The following is a 14,171-nucleotide window of genomic DNA, read 5'->3' as shown; positions in this document are numbered from 1 at the left end:
GTGATCGTCGCACATTTGGGGAAGAAAAGGGGGGTGGGGTGGGGTGGAAAATCACTTTGAAATTAGTGGGTGAAGAGTACTTAGTAATAATTGTTTTTTTTATCATTATTATTCTCTCTTTTGTTTCGAACAAAAAAAAACCTGGCCATCTTTGTAAATACACCTACAGGTCAGAGAGCCATGATCTGAGGGGTCTATGAGGAGTTACAATGAATTTTTTTTATAGTTTTGTTCAGCTGTTTGAATTGCATGAAGAACAAGATTGAATGTGTTCGATACGTGACAAATAAGAACTTAACATTCGTTTCGAATAGAAAGAAGCGAAACTGTATTTCGCCATTGTGTCTGTCTAATTGTTAAGAAAGCTTTGACAAAATATCAAATACAATTTTAAAAAATGCTCTATATCAAGTTTCAGTTTTGCGTAGAATTTTCTTAAAAGGTTACAACATTCAATCAGTGAAGTCTAGATACAAGGATATTTCATGATCATCAACACACAGATCTCTCAACATGGTATTCGAAAAATGTAATATTCAATACAGTTCGAATCAAAATCATTCTGAAGCATTACCGCTACAATAATTGTTTTATTGTCGTTAAGACATTTGACTTCCTTCAATATATGCCTAGTTACAGAAATCGTGCTCACAGCAAATTATGTTACTAAAACAGTGTGGGTCAGCGGGCGCATTCTGTGAACACCAACTTGGATGCTGGTAATTTATACAGTCAGTGTTTTTAAAGCATCCTTTTAGGTAAAGTTGTTGAACAGATGAGCGCAATGAAAGCAATCCGCAACGATTTTCTCCATTCTGGCAATTGCGTTCCTCTACTCTTGTACCACATTCTTCCCATGAGTTGTAACTACCGCAACCAAAACATGACAGACGATCTTGATTTCCTCCTGGTCAAGCAGATAAGTCAATAAATGGTAAATAGATGGAAAATGAAAATAAGAATGGTTATTTTAGTGAATAAATAAAAGAATTATGAAATGTGAAGTCTTGAACAAAAGTCGCTTTGAACTTGATCTCCTGAGATATTCGCATGCAAATATGAAAGAAACATCCCATCAAGTCGCATCATTGCAAAACGGCTGATTTTACCCAAAAAAAATTAACTTAAAGAGTTTTTTAATTTATTTCGTTTCTTCTTGAACTTTTTTTCAGGTATTAACAGAATGGTTGGCACTCTGTAGAATTGTCAATAGAGACTTCTATCATTTGGTTTTTATCATTTGAATTCATAATGTAAAGACTGTAAAGAGTTTAAAGGCTGACGTTTCGAGCGCTAGCCCTTCACTAGCAGATGGCTATCAACTCAGTTGAAAAAACCGAATTATTTAAGTATTTTGAATGTAGTTTGGTGCTCGATTTTGGATAGGTAGATAATTTGATTTTATGGACTTGTCTACCATACAAATTAGAACTACTTTTGTTTCCATCGCAGTTAAATCAGTATTGGCTTATTTCAACCAAAGAATTAATTAAAAGGTACCAACACGCACAGAGTCAGCTCCGCTAAAAACATAACTCATTAAAACCATAAACTTACCGGCATCTGTAAGTCCGATGCTTGCTAAAAGAATCATTACTATCAATTCTTTCATCATGGCACGTCCAACTGCCTTGTTCAGCAGTATTTTTGTTCTCTGGCTTCGTAATTCAGTTTGGTTTGCTTGAACAACTGTATGGAAGAATTAGAAAAAATGTAAATAGTCTTGGAAGTTTTATTGTTTTGATTAACAAAGCAATATCAACAATCGCTTGTTGGAGAAGCGAAGTAAAATTATACTTATTTGTGGCCTATTGCTTGTGTATTATCGATTTAATGGTCTTTAATGGTCTTTTATGGCTTTTGTTTACCTCCCTAAGTGTCAACTAACAGAAGTATTTTGAGAACATCGAGAACCGACAACAACAATTGAAATTTTAAAAAAAGTACATTATAGGTATGAGTCTGCTTGTTGAGAAGAAACTTGTGACGCTTAACTTTGGCAAAGAAGTTGACTTTTCAGCGAAACGATATTTTCAAGGAAAGCTTATCGACTTGCGGGAACAGCATCTACCTTTACTCCTCCACACTGATCTTTGCCAATTAACCTGGGCATGTTGGGCTGAATATCGCTGAGTATTTAAAAGGCAACTGGAACTTTAACGTCTTTCCATTCTCCGGAAGATTTTCTCAAGGATATATTTTTTAGCCTCCTAACTTAAATATCCTATGTTTTCTTCGTAATACGCAAATGCAACAAGTAAATCATTCCTCCTGTTATAAACTCGTAAACTATATCGACCTGCACGATACTCTCTTTACTTCATGTCAATACCTTTCGGTTTTCTTTTGATGTTTTCAATTGAAGATTTTACTTTCTGTTATTAGTGAATTATACTTTGGATACAAGAATCAAAGCAAACCTTTTGGGGCCGAGAAATTGTCATATGGTACCATCGGTTGCCTGCAACATCAATTCACACGGCTTTTCATTTGATAATTTTATCAACATCTGAAATTCTAATTAGCAGAGTAGATTGATCCTCATAATAAAACTATTCTCAATGTTTAATTCAACCAATAGCACCCATGAAGACAGGGTTTTACATTTTCAAGTTTTCCAAGGTCTCAGCTGCATTCAACTTATGAAAGATTGGCACAATAACTGAATATAAGCTTGGTTACTGAAGATTAAAACGAACATTAAAACACTTATTCCCAATGCAAAGGGTATGAAATGCTTTTGTATATGATTTAAACTCGATGAAATGCGTTTGACTTCTTCGTCTTTTTAATCGAGAGATGATTAGAATATCATATCGAAAACTGTTGAAAAATTCCTTTCTTCCTTGTTCAGGAGTCTTTCTTTTTAAATTGGCGAATTTTATTGTTCGCAATAAACCCTCACGTGCAAAAAGCTATTGGGCCGGTGAAATTAAAATGTGATCATCATACAGATGCAAATGAAATTGAATTTCTCTTGTCTCCCCCCAAAAATAATTATATAAATGTACTATTTTGTTTTGATCTTTCACTGTGAATACAACAATTTCGTCATGGTAACTGGGTGAATATAATACAAAATAATATCAGTGGGTCTGAATTCAACTCCTTTTAACGACAAATATTTTCTTTTTAACAGAGAAATCTTGTTCTACTGTTAATTTTTTTTTTTTTTTTTCATTTTTAAAATAATTCTGCAGGTCTACCTTCAGGTGATGTTTACTAGATCCGGTACATCTTTACATGAGTATTAGACTTTTCTTCTTATTATCATTACAATATATAATTATTATCGTTTTTATTATCATTATTTTACAATTATAATTATTATTATAATCATTATTATTATTATCAGTTTGTCTAAATTTCACGTTGATGTAGTTTTTGAAACAGATTTTGAACTGTCCATTTTAGATGCGACTCATTCTCCTGTGATAAAAACTACTTTCACTTTTTCACAACCCTCACTCATGAAAATATCATCAACAGTCAAAGATTAGACGGAATTCGTACACAAGCGCGGCCATGTAAAGTTCTTCTCATACTTTTGCTATTGTTTCAAGCATTAAGTGCGCCTAAAACGAAATCTCACCATAACTTTTGGTGGCTAATCTTGTTTCATTTGCATCTCAATATAACCATACCAAAGTAACTGCTTCGTTGCGCTATTTTCTAATGCTATCGTCTTTGTCTTTTCTGTTAAAGATCTGCCGACTAACTGAGAAGTCTTCATTCTACTGAGTCGATTTAGTCCATCGCAAGCTACATAGACAAAAACGCGTTTTTAATAAAGCTTTAGATTATCTACGGATTTTAACACTTTTAACGTTTTATTTCACGTTTCGTGAAAATTTTCCTTCTTTGAAGTATTATACCTCTTAATGTAAACACCTTATCATTTCTTTTTGTAAAATACAATATGCAAATCACTTATTACATATGGACTCGGAAATGACGCAGGCAAATACGTACTTTATCTTATTTGCTATTTTACTAGGCTTGTCGATCTTCTTTTGTTATTTTTACCAGATGATTTAATTTGCTGTCATTACGGGAATTAAATGCAGTGGGAACTAAAGTAAACTTCGCATTAAACTTTGTTATAATGGCGAGACTTTTTATGTTATCGCTAGTTGCACTCACATGCTACATCAATTTACACGTATTTCTCGCAGTGATATCATTCCAATCTACATTTACATTTGAAAAAAGTGGGAATTATTTGTCTAACCTAGCGAACTGAGTGAGAAAGAACCATTCTTGTGTCCTTCAATTGTGATTCAAGGTAAGAAATATTATTCACGAACAAGCTGCTTGAAACTGCAATTAATAAAGGTAAGGATAAATCCTCCCAGAGACCTGAATTGGTAAACCAGCACTGAATTTCAGAGGTGAACAATAAATATATGGGGAACTTAAATTTCAAAATCATTCTTGTATCGTCGTGGGGATAAGATAAGGAAATGTTACATTTACGGTTTTAAGATACAAAAAAATATGTAGGATAGCTCTTGCAAGGTACCAATTACCAGCTGCAACCAGTCTTAGAAGTTCCAAAAAAGCATTTTTCGTTGAAAAGAAACATTTATAACATTGCACAGTTATCTTTACAAAGACGTAATTTTCTTGGTGTCATTTCGAGTTTATTTAAATGTGACAGCCTGCTTCTGGATGTCTAACTTTTCACAAGGGTAACATGAATTGGACATAATTTGCAAAGTAAATTTGTAAACTTCCAAGCTTTCTAATGATCACAGCGGTGAGATGGCCTTTAATGCACATGCTTATTTGAACCAGAACCAGGACAACATGCATATGTGTTGAAAAAGATTTTGAGAGGTATTTCTAGACGATAGAGAATATGTCATTAACAGGACAAAAATGTGTTAGTAATCAGCGAATTTTACCAAAATGAACATTTGAAAGACGAATTCAAAAAGCGTACAAAAAGGTAAACATGCCACAAAAACAACAACTCTTCAGAAATAAAATAAACAACAACAGAAACACAACATATGGTTTTGCATATATGTTCTATCATGTTAAATAGACCCTGAACCCTAACCTCACGTGTGGAACAAAAACGTAACGACATCAAGACACAGTAGGTAAATTTATGACACATTGGCATGTCTTTTATTCTTTATAAATGGATAGTACCTGCTTGTAACCCGTCTTTCCATGTAGTTCTTTTAAAACGCAGGGTCCCAAACGGCTTAAAAAATTTCTTTGATGAGTTTCACTGCATTAATTATCCATTGAAGTTCTCTGCTTCCAGTGGAATATTCAAGAGTGAGTAGCTTTTCTCGTGCAAGTTCAAACAAAAGAAAGGAAAAGTAAAACTTGAAAGTATGGCCTATCTTTTAGAAATCCTTAATTTGCTTATTCCTCCAACGATTTCATCTCGCCACAATTTCGCAGCTCATCGAAATAAAATCGAAGACGCGATAATTGACAACTGATCATTTCAAGGAGGCAGGTGATTCGACTCTGATAGCTTTGCATTGAAAGAAATACTCTTCTCGGTGATAATTAAGCCCTTGGAATGGATTTCAATGAATGGAAATGCAGTAAATGTCGTATCATCATCCTGAATAGAGTTAGAGAAAGCCCACCTAGAACACCAATGCTTGATTAATACTTCATAATCTGTTTTTCGTGGCCAAATGAAAATTATGCGCGACTTTAGCTTTTTCAATTGTGTTTTGTAAAGAGAAATACACGGGGCCACAAGGTAAACAAAGGTACAAACTTTCCATGGTATTTTAGTCCTTCTGTTTATTGTTACTCATTCATTTTTCTTTCACTACTTTCCTGAGTTATGTAATCAAGAGAAGGAATCGACAAATATATGTTCCTAATCTTTTTTTGTACCTTTTCTGATGTAGTTTTACCAATTCGAAGCAGGAACTGTTAAATTTATTAAACTGTTCGGATCATTTTTCATCAAGGTAATATGCTACTCTTTACTCAGACATTTATTTCTCGAACGTAATTAAGGAAACAGAGTAGTTCACATTTTATCCAATGGGGTCGGTCAAGCCTTTTAACAACATCTTTCGACCTATTACTTTTCAATATTAACGGGAAAATTTTTATATACCTATAACTTTAACCTTTTGTCTTGAAAAAGGCAACGCATCAAACTTATTTACCAAAATGTATTACATTTCTCATTAAATTCCTTTTTTTCTTAGATCTAGAGTGCTAGCTGATGCTATTACAATGGTGTTTGCGTGGTTCAAGATTATGATTTCGCTTTCGCCCGACCATAAGTTCAGTAAGACAGCTTTATTCACCCAGTGGGCATCTTTGATAGCGTATGGAGGCGGTGGACTATCTCTATTGTGTCTTCCTAAAGTTTGGAGCGCGATTCTTGCTTTTGAAATTAGCCAGGCAGATGAAGGATTTATGAGGATGTCTGGTATTTATCTCATCGCTCTCGGCTTCTGTTACATCATAGTCGCTAGAACTGGGTCTTGCCTTAGGAAGCAAGGGCCTATGTTAAGCAGTATTTTCGAAAGAATTCTTTTTGTAAATGCTGCCCTGTTGATGTTCATTCTTCGTGGTATGGTACCTCTGTATTTCGCAACACTCTTCATAACACTGGACACAACTCTCTCACTGGTTACACTCTGCATTTGGTTTAGAGAAACTTCCCATGCGTCGGTGACGACCTTTTTCAAGGAAGTATTTGGCTCTTTACAAAGTTATTGGTCATTTAACCAGCGTTCATTATCATCTCTGGCAGTTCAGATAATTGGGTTTTTACAGTTTATTTGTGGTGCAGTCTTGTTTATTTTCCCGACAGTCATCACCAAATCGCTCAAGCTTCAACACACCGAAGGCAAGAATTATTCATTTCAAACGTGTTGGTTTTTATTAATCTCAATTCTCGGATGGTTTCATATCTTTGCCGGTGGCGCAGAGCTCACATCCTTTGCAATAGCTGCTGTTTTCTACCGCGCGAGTTTTTCTGTTCCAATGCATTGCCTAATGTATTTTTGTGATCAACTGGAGCTAAATTTGCTTTTATTCTTCGGATCATTCGAGTGTGCATTCGCCGTGGCCGTCATTTTATGTATCATTCTCGACAGAACAAAGCAAGCGACAAGAATACAAGTTTTACGATTAACGCCAGAGCCACTTGACAATGGAAAAGCACTAAACATCGTCACTAATAGACCTCAGTAAAAGATCCAGGCACATTATGAAAAACTAAAATAATTCCGGTGAAAACGACCAGTTACACTTAGTAAATTATGCGATATCGAATGCGGACACCAAGGAATCTTAGGAATCTTCAGTTATACAAGAGAGGGGTAGCATATAGTTTATAGAATTTACTTCTAAATTAATCCGTTTCATTTTGAACTTGTGTTTTTTATCACTTCTATACGGCAATAAAATTTTAACCGACTCTTGCTGAGATTTAAATTCAATATCGCGGCGGAATACGAGAGTTTCTAGAGAATAAAAACCCCTTTGGACCACTGGTATATCGGCTGATAAAGTCCAAGGCTGAGAAATTGTTCGTTATATGACCCTCCTATCAATTTTCCACTGGCTTTGTATCTTTTCGACAGATATCAGTAATCGGAGAACAAAGTATGGACCTAGACGGGACTAATTGAACAATATTCTTCATTTGACGCGTAAATATCTTATTAGACTTTAAATTTTTGTTGTATAGTATCGCTGAGTATTTTTACGAGTTGTGCCGTATTTTAACGAGCCCACGGGGCTCAGTAGATGATGAAATTTTAAGGTCGTGTAACTACTTCCCTTCGTTCGATTTATCTAATAAACTTGGATGAATATTCGCCAGCCATTCCGACTCTTCGTCGTCAGAAAAATTATGTAAACTGTCCGCAATTTTTTTTTGTAACTTCAATTCAATCTTCGCTTGCGCGATGCGCGAAAACCTGTCTGACCAGTTCTCTGAAGTACAAATCCCGTGTGATGCTTGTGCTCGTCTTGGGCATTATTTGTACGGAGTGTAGTTGGATAATAAGTAGGGATATTTGTCTGAGGAAGTCATCTGTTCCGAGATGCGAACAGTTTTTCTTGAGCGAAACTTTAGGAATTCTGATCGATTTATCGCCATATGTTTTTCCTTGGGAAGACCAATTCATTTCCGAAAGGCAATTCTGTTGATTGTTGAGACATGGTTTTTTCCGGCATTACAAGTTTGCATCTTCTTTAGGTCAACGACCACGCCGATCACGGCGCAACTGTGTACTGTGTGGAAATATGGGAACCAGCCATTCCAATGTCTTAACACAAAATCTACACAACAGCCGATTTCATCATCTTTTATGCTCTGCCCCTATTAGAGATTATTATTCTTTACACCACTATCATCTATAAAATATGGATGCAAAGGATTCCAGAGCAAGCGACCATAGCTAATCAACAAGTTGAGCTCAAAGCCAAAAAGAATATTTATCATAGCCATTATTACGTTCGCTCTTGTAGCAACTGTGTGATTAATCCAATAATTTACATTGTATTTAGTCGGGACTCTAGAAACGGTTTCAGGGCTATCTGTCACTGCCCACCCTGCTTTGATGGTGACCTGTGAACAGCCAAACTAGAGAAATGAGCGAGACAAAGGAATTTTTAATATACGAGAATCATACGTATGATGTACGATCCTCTCAGTAGAGACCGCTATTTATGCTATATAATTTTTTTCAGGTCTGATTTTCGCTATTGCATAATTAGCGCTCTCTACTGCGAGGATCGTGCATCATACGTATCTATAACCGCAGTTCAAAATAATTGAACTTCGTATATCCATCGTATACGAGAATCATCTATGTGTACTGCGGTTTCATGAAATTTATGAAAGTGATCCCCGTAGTAATTAACCCTACATATAAAGTTGTGGGAAGAAGACCTAAAAAACAAAAATCAAGGCTCGTGCGGGATTTGAACCCATGACCTCTGCGATACCGGTGCAGTGCTCTACCAGCTAAAGTAACAAGCCAACTGGGAGTGATCTAAACCAATGAATGTTTTCAATTGGTAGCTTCATTTCTTTATATAAATACATATTTTTTATTTTTTCACTTTTCTTTATAAAACACAATCGTCCCAGCAGCAGTCTTGACCCGACGAAATTGAAAAAGATTGACAACTAGTAGAGCTCCATTCTGCAGATCTTGGAAAGCTACCAATGAATGAGTTACATGCACGCATTCTACATTTTGGATTGCTATATATGAATCATAAAAACATTCTGGAAAGCACTAGCTGGAAGTAAACAATTAAATGGTACGAAATCATAGTCAGTTCCTAGAAACAAGTTGACCTCGTGCATGAAAATGAAATCTACTTACTTAACAAACGTTTCCCATTACTCCAAACGAATGAATTTCAAGAAAAGGTAACCATATACCTTGATATGTGGAAGATTTGTTATCTTATAGGAACTCTAGAGCGTTAACAGAATGTTCATACTTAAAAAGATATGGCAATTGTTGCACTAAACGATTGTGTCCTTCGGTATGAAAATAAATACCACAATATGGTGGCGTGCGATAGTTGCATTTCAGGTTTTGTATCAAATTTTGCGCATCTTCTTAGTTGATGTAATATTGGTCAGCATTTTATGCCAAACCTTTCCAAGCAACTGAAATAGGGCTAGGCTCATTTCAGTTGGAAAGAGTCAAGGTTGAATATTCGTGATCTCCAGGATTGCTGGACATGAAATCTACGATGGGAGGATTACTTTTCGATGAAATTCTACTTGTCAAGAAAGAATGATTATCTCTGTCGATCTACCTAAACAATAAAAATCTCTAAACAAACTTTATCAAAGTTAATAAAGGCTGATAGTTTCTAAAGAAACTGTTTGGGGCTGCGTCAGTGGGGGTAACGAAATAATTTGAATATATCAACAAAGTTGAAATGGTAAATTGGCCACCCTTACGATTATAAAAGATGACGTTTCGAGCGTTAGCCCTTCGTTGGAAGTTAACCTGACATTAAAAGACTGGCGTAGGACCATCCGTCAAAGTGTAGTATAGAGACAAACATCGGCTCTTCAGTGAGACAGCGTGAAAGAAGTTAAACTGTCCAAGGATAGGCCTTTTATTGATATTTTAAAGCAGTCCAACTAATTGGTTAAACAAACTTCTAAGCTGTTTTAAAGAAAACAATTGTTGCCTTGCAACGACTGCCAAGTTCCAAAAACGAAGCAAAACCAAACGATTCCCAAGCGTGTCGCAACTGATGGGTGAGACTACTTACTGGTTGTCCTCAAAGACGAATAAACCGCGGAAAACCAAATTTTACGATTATCGGCGATTATTGCATATGAAGAAACGATGGTAAACTTAAATAATAGTGCAACGTATTTCTATCAGTTCAGCCGGAAATGTTGAGCAAGAGAAGGCCCAAACTTGCAAGGGATAACCTAACGATTTCAAGTTTATGACATAAAGGAATGGGAAATCGATACATTAACAATAACCAGCATAAAAGCTATACGAAATTTTAATCAAATAATTGCATAATAAAATAGGACCTCATTAAGAGCATGGAGCTCTCGAACCTAGTAGCGTTAGGATCGGAACTTTTCTAAACTGTACTACTGTAAATTGGTTCGTGTTGTACGATAATGTTTATTTGTATCCTTACGTCCATAGCTAAAACACGTACCCTAAAATAATGACAAATGTACTCACATATCGATTCCGCTTGAGCCAATGGTTAAGGATAAAGAAACCTCGAGAATCTGAGGTTAACAAAGCCACGCGAAATCGAATGAAAAAGTACTCTAAAGGACGCTAACTCAGCTTTTATTTGGGAGTGGTGACACTTAAAGGCTTGATTACAAAATGAATTAAAACTGAAGTAAACTTTGTTTCAGCGTTTGCGACTACGGTAAAGGGATATAGAGACAATTATTTACTAATCAAAATTGGCTTTTGTCTAATGTCCTTAACAACAAATTAATTGAATATTAAATAAATATTGATCCCAATTGCCTGATAAAGACTGAGATTTAATCAGGTGGGTTGTTTTGTCTACACCTGCCTTTGCTCTTAAACGTAAGCTATGCGAAATCACAACATCATAAAAATTTTTCGTGGAAAAAGGTGTTTTTCTGAATGAAACCAAGAAAGGACCTTTAAAATGCAAAGTTTTAAATTACTGTATTTATCTATTTTCTCGTGAATATCCCGGAATACGTGTTAAAGTGATGGCAATAAGTTATTCGAGGTATGTCATTTGATCTGTTGGACAAAAACTGATCGTGCATTAATGAGTAAAGTCCTTTCAGTGCGTTCAGTCTCTAACTATCCGATAAATTGTATCGCTTTTTCGCTTCAATTTTAAAGAAAAAAGGCAACAAAGTTTGAAAAGCAGATGGAAGATAGTGCGAGGCACTTGAAATAAAATAATAAACCTCGAAGACGCTCGAAGAGGGACAATCAGACAAGTAAATGACAACAAAACTGTGTCTTATTATAGTTCATTTTGATAGTTTAATGGAAATAATTGATTCATTAAATTTTGAAGTTGTTTGTCCATGAAAATATACATTTGACACATAAAGGCCTTTAACTTTATCTCAAATTTCATATAAATCGTTTTGCATTTTAATAACAATTGCTATATCTACTACTGCTGTTACTCAATTTATCAGAAATTACGAAATTGCTTTACCTTATCTTTTTTATTTTGAAAGGTGAGAGTTTTTCTTTAACTGAAAAGGGGCAGTAATATGAAGTGCCTCTTTTTTATATTAATTTTTTCATTTTAAAGCGAACTTTTTCGCTGCATCTTTTGAAGATAGGAAATTAAACGAAATGTGTTAATTGATCTGTTAGACATCTGGCTTAGAGAAAATGCTCAATCGAGTTTAATGAATGTAAATACTTGATTCAATTGGCTTCTAAGCGCCCAGTTTATTTTCTTACTGTTAATTTATCATTCTTTCTCATGAAATATCAAATCCTCAAATTTAAACGAGAGTCGAAAATATTCGGAAGTTCGCGTGAAGGCCTCCAATCAGCGTGCCATTCCTTAGTAATCACTATTTTTACTCTATTTTTAGCTTTGAAATAAAAATGCAATTAATCTTTTAATAAAGAATCACTCAGCCTGCTCTGTAAATTTGGAAAGCACTTAAAGCAGCCAGCTGGTTAAAGAAATAAAAAAATAAAATACTTCCTGGATGACACTGTGTCAAATTGACTTTGGTCTGATGACGATCAACAACATGAAGTTCGCTGCGATTTCCTTCCTTATGCTGCTTTTCGGAACGTTGGAAGGTAATATGTTAAAATAGAACGCGTCGTACATTGCATCGTTTTGCTGAAACAACACTGTGGAGAACCTCGGGCCAAAAAAACACTCTTGTCGAACTCTTTGAAATTCTTCTTCATATTGCACTCTCATATACTGGAGCTTGACTATTCAACCATCTTGCTAAAACAACTTTCGCCTTTCAAGTCTGTCCTTCTTATATCTTACACTTTCAATTAATCGAGTTATCTGAAATGTTGGGGTGCACTTAGAGCGTACAAAATAATAAGCTTTCTCATTTCGTTATCATCTTTCTCATCTTCGAACCTTAACTGATGTCTTTCTTATTTAACTATTTCTTTATTACCATTTCTCTCTTATTTTACCACTTCTTTATTTCTACTTCTTACCAAGTGAGCAGCTTGAAGTGCTATCAGTGCACAAGCCTCTTATCTCCAGCTAATTGCGCATCAACGGCGACTCAGGCCACGTGTGGAGCTGAGCAAGACCGATGTATCACTTTGGAGGCAAAGTATGAAATCGACGGCATGTCAAAGCAATCGATTACAAAAGGTTTGTATTAATTTTGGTAAAATCTCCAAATGTTCCATTCGGCTTACCTTTAAAGATGAAATTTACTATGAGGTCCGTTTCAGAAGAATTTGAAAGGTTGGTTTTAGTTTAAAATGTTGAAATGGTATATTCAGTTCGCCTTTGAGGGTCATGCCTATTCTGAGAACCGTTTTAGAAGAAGTCGTTCTAAAAATTTCCCACTCTCATTATCACTTTGATCTATTATTTCGTTACTCCCACCGACGCAGCCCCAAACAGTTTCTTTCGAAACTATCAGCCTTTATTCATTTGATCTATGATATACAGAGTAATAAGATATGATCGAACAAGAAACTCAGGGTGTTCGTTATCCACAAAGACTTAATCAAATTTGACGTTTTCAGTTCACTGGCGCCGTCTATTGGTATTCAAGAACCAGTATGTTTTCTAGCTTTCTCCCATCCACCTCCCATTCACTTTTTACTTTTCTCCCTTTGTTTGTCTTTTTATGAATAAAGATTGCTCAGCTAGCGCTGTTTGCGATCGGGCAGCCGATATCTGTGGCCAAGAAGAGGGAGTGGAATGTGACATAGAGTGCTGCTCGGGAGACTTGTGCAATGGTGTTGATGACGAAGGTCAGTAACTGTGTAAAAAGAATCACCTTTCTTATTTCGAGATGATATTACTTGTGTAAAGCGCAGCAGGATTTGAAACAAAACATTAAGCGCTGTCGGATTCGCAAAGCAAAATATTTGCAATTGTCTGGACCGCACATGAGTCACGCGTGATTTTTGTTTTTGTCTTACAATGATGCCTATTTCTCAACGTGGCATCTTTATGTACCTTTTGACATCTTAGGAAGTGCCGTGGAGGACAACTTCTGCTTTACGTGTATCAGCAACTCCTCAATGGCCGACTGCATTGAAAGTCAGACACAGCAGCAATGCTCGCCCAAAGAAAACCGTTGTGGGGTCATGTTTGCCTATCAAGGAGAACTAAGATCCATGTTTCGTAAAGGGTGTATCACGGAAGAATACTGCTCTTCTCTCTGTCAAAATGGACACATTGAAGGCGATCCAAGTATCGAGTGCGAATTAAACTGCTGTGAAGGAAGCCTTTGCAACGATGAAAGTATGGGAGCTAAGTGAAGGATTTGAGAAAGGCAGACTTAGTTGTTGGCTGATTGTGAATTTCAATGATTGGGAACTTATTCCCTGGTTTGAATAAAAATGTGTTGCAGTGGTTAATTTTGACCCTTGTCTCAATGATACAGATCTTATCTGACTCATCTCGCTTTTTCATTACCCAATCGCTACTCAGTCTAGTCACTCCTCTATAGAACATCATAAAAGATAATT

General features: G+C 35.8%; 3 protein-coding genes across 7 annotated transcripts; 2 read left to right on the top strand and 1 right to left on the bottom strand.

Annotated features, from left to right (window-relative positions):
* Positions 1–570: 570 nt before the first annotated feature.
* On the bottom strand, positions 571–10,852 carry LOC111337196 (uncharacterized). 3 transcript variants are annotated; one of them, XM_022943448.2, is made up of 4 exons: positions 10,695–10,821; positions 2,421–2,461; positions 1,558–1,689; positions 571–907 (listed from the first exon to the last, which is right to left on the bottom strand). In XM_022943448.2, coding segments are annotated over exons 1-4 (453 nt in total). In that variant the 5' UTR covers positions 10,697–10,821; the 3' UTR covers positions 571–629. The 3 variants fall into 3 exon arrangements, 1 of the variants encoding a protein (XP_022799183.2); XR_002695474.2 differs by lacking the exon at positions 2,421–2,461 and having other exon boundaries at positions 10,695–10,852; XR_002695475.2 differs by lacking the exon at positions 2,421–2,461 and having other exon boundaries at positions 10,669–10,822.
* Positions 4,084–7,424, top strand: LOC111337193 (uncharacterized). 3 transcript variants are annotated; one of them, XM_088730474.1, is made up of 2 exons: positions 4,084–5,108; positions 6,198–7,424. In XM_088730474.1, the coding sequence occupies exon 2, from the start codon at positions 6,226–6,228 to the stop codon at positions 7,192–7,194; it is 969 nt and encodes a 322-aa protein (XP_088586600.1). In that variant the 5' UTR covers positions 4,084–5,108; positions 6,198–6,225; the 3' UTR covers positions 7,195–7,424. The 3 variants fall into 3 exon arrangements, with proteins under 3 accessions (XP_088586600.1, XP_022799179.2, XP_022799180.2); XM_022943444.2 differs by having other exon boundaries at positions 4,085–4,285; XM_022943445.2 differs by lacking the exon at positions 4,084–5,108 and adding an exon at positions 5,178–5,951.
* A 1,298-nt stretch (positions 10,853–12,150) lies between the features above and the next one.
* Positions 12,151–14,066, top strand: LOC111337195 (uncharacterized). Its single transcript, XM_022943447.2, has 4 exons — positions 12,151–12,287; positions 12,676–12,834; positions 13,332–13,448; positions 13,672–14,066. The coding sequence occupies exons 1-4, from the start codon at positions 12,191–12,193 to the stop codon at positions 13,959–13,961; spliced, it is 663 nt and encodes a 220-aa protein (XP_022799182.2). The 5' UTR covers positions 12,151–12,190; the 3' UTR covers positions 13,962–14,066.
* Positions 14,067–14,171: the final 105 nt, after the last annotated feature.

The sequence above is a fragment of the Stylophora pistillata genome, chromosome 1 (genome assembly GCF_964205215.1).
Source record: "Stylophora pistillata chromosome 1, jaStyPist1.2, whole genome shotgun sequence".
NCBI classification, from domain to species: domain Eukaryota; kingdom Metazoa; phylum Cnidaria; class Anthozoa; order Scleractinia; family Pocilloporidae; genus Stylophora; species Stylophora pistillata.
Note: the sequence above shows the minus strand (reverse complement) of the source record. Positions and strands in the feature narration are given on the sequence as shown.

Excerpts from the sequence above, each read along its gene's own strand:
- LOC111337196 (XM_022943448.2), bottom strand. Across the intron at positions 1,690-2,420 it reads CAATTTCTCGGCCCCAAAAG|TTGTTCAAGCAAACCAAACT; the intron begins GTTTGCTTTGAT and ends TCTTCCATACAG. Across the intron at positions 908-1,557 it reads CATCGGACTTACAGATGCCG|GAGGAAATCAAGATCGTCTG; the intron begins GTAAGTTTATGG and ends CTGCTTGACCAG.
- LOC111337195 (XM_022943447.2), top strand. The coding sequence starts at position 12,191 with ATGACACTGTGTCAAATTGACTTTGGTCTGATGACGATCAACAACATG. Across the intron at positions 12,835-13,331 it reads AAAGCAATCGATTACAAAAG|ATTGCTCAGCTAGCGCTGTT; the intron begins GTTTGTATTAAT and ends TTATGAATAAAG. Across the intron at positions 13,449-13,671 it reads CAATGGTGTTGATGACGAAG|GAAGTGCCGTGGAGGACAAC; the intron begins GTCAGTAACTGT and ends TTGACATCTTAG.
- LOC111337193 (XM_088730474.1), top strand. The coding sequence starts at position 6,226 with ATGGTGTTTGCGTGGTTCAAGATTATGATTTCGCTTTCGCCCGACCAT.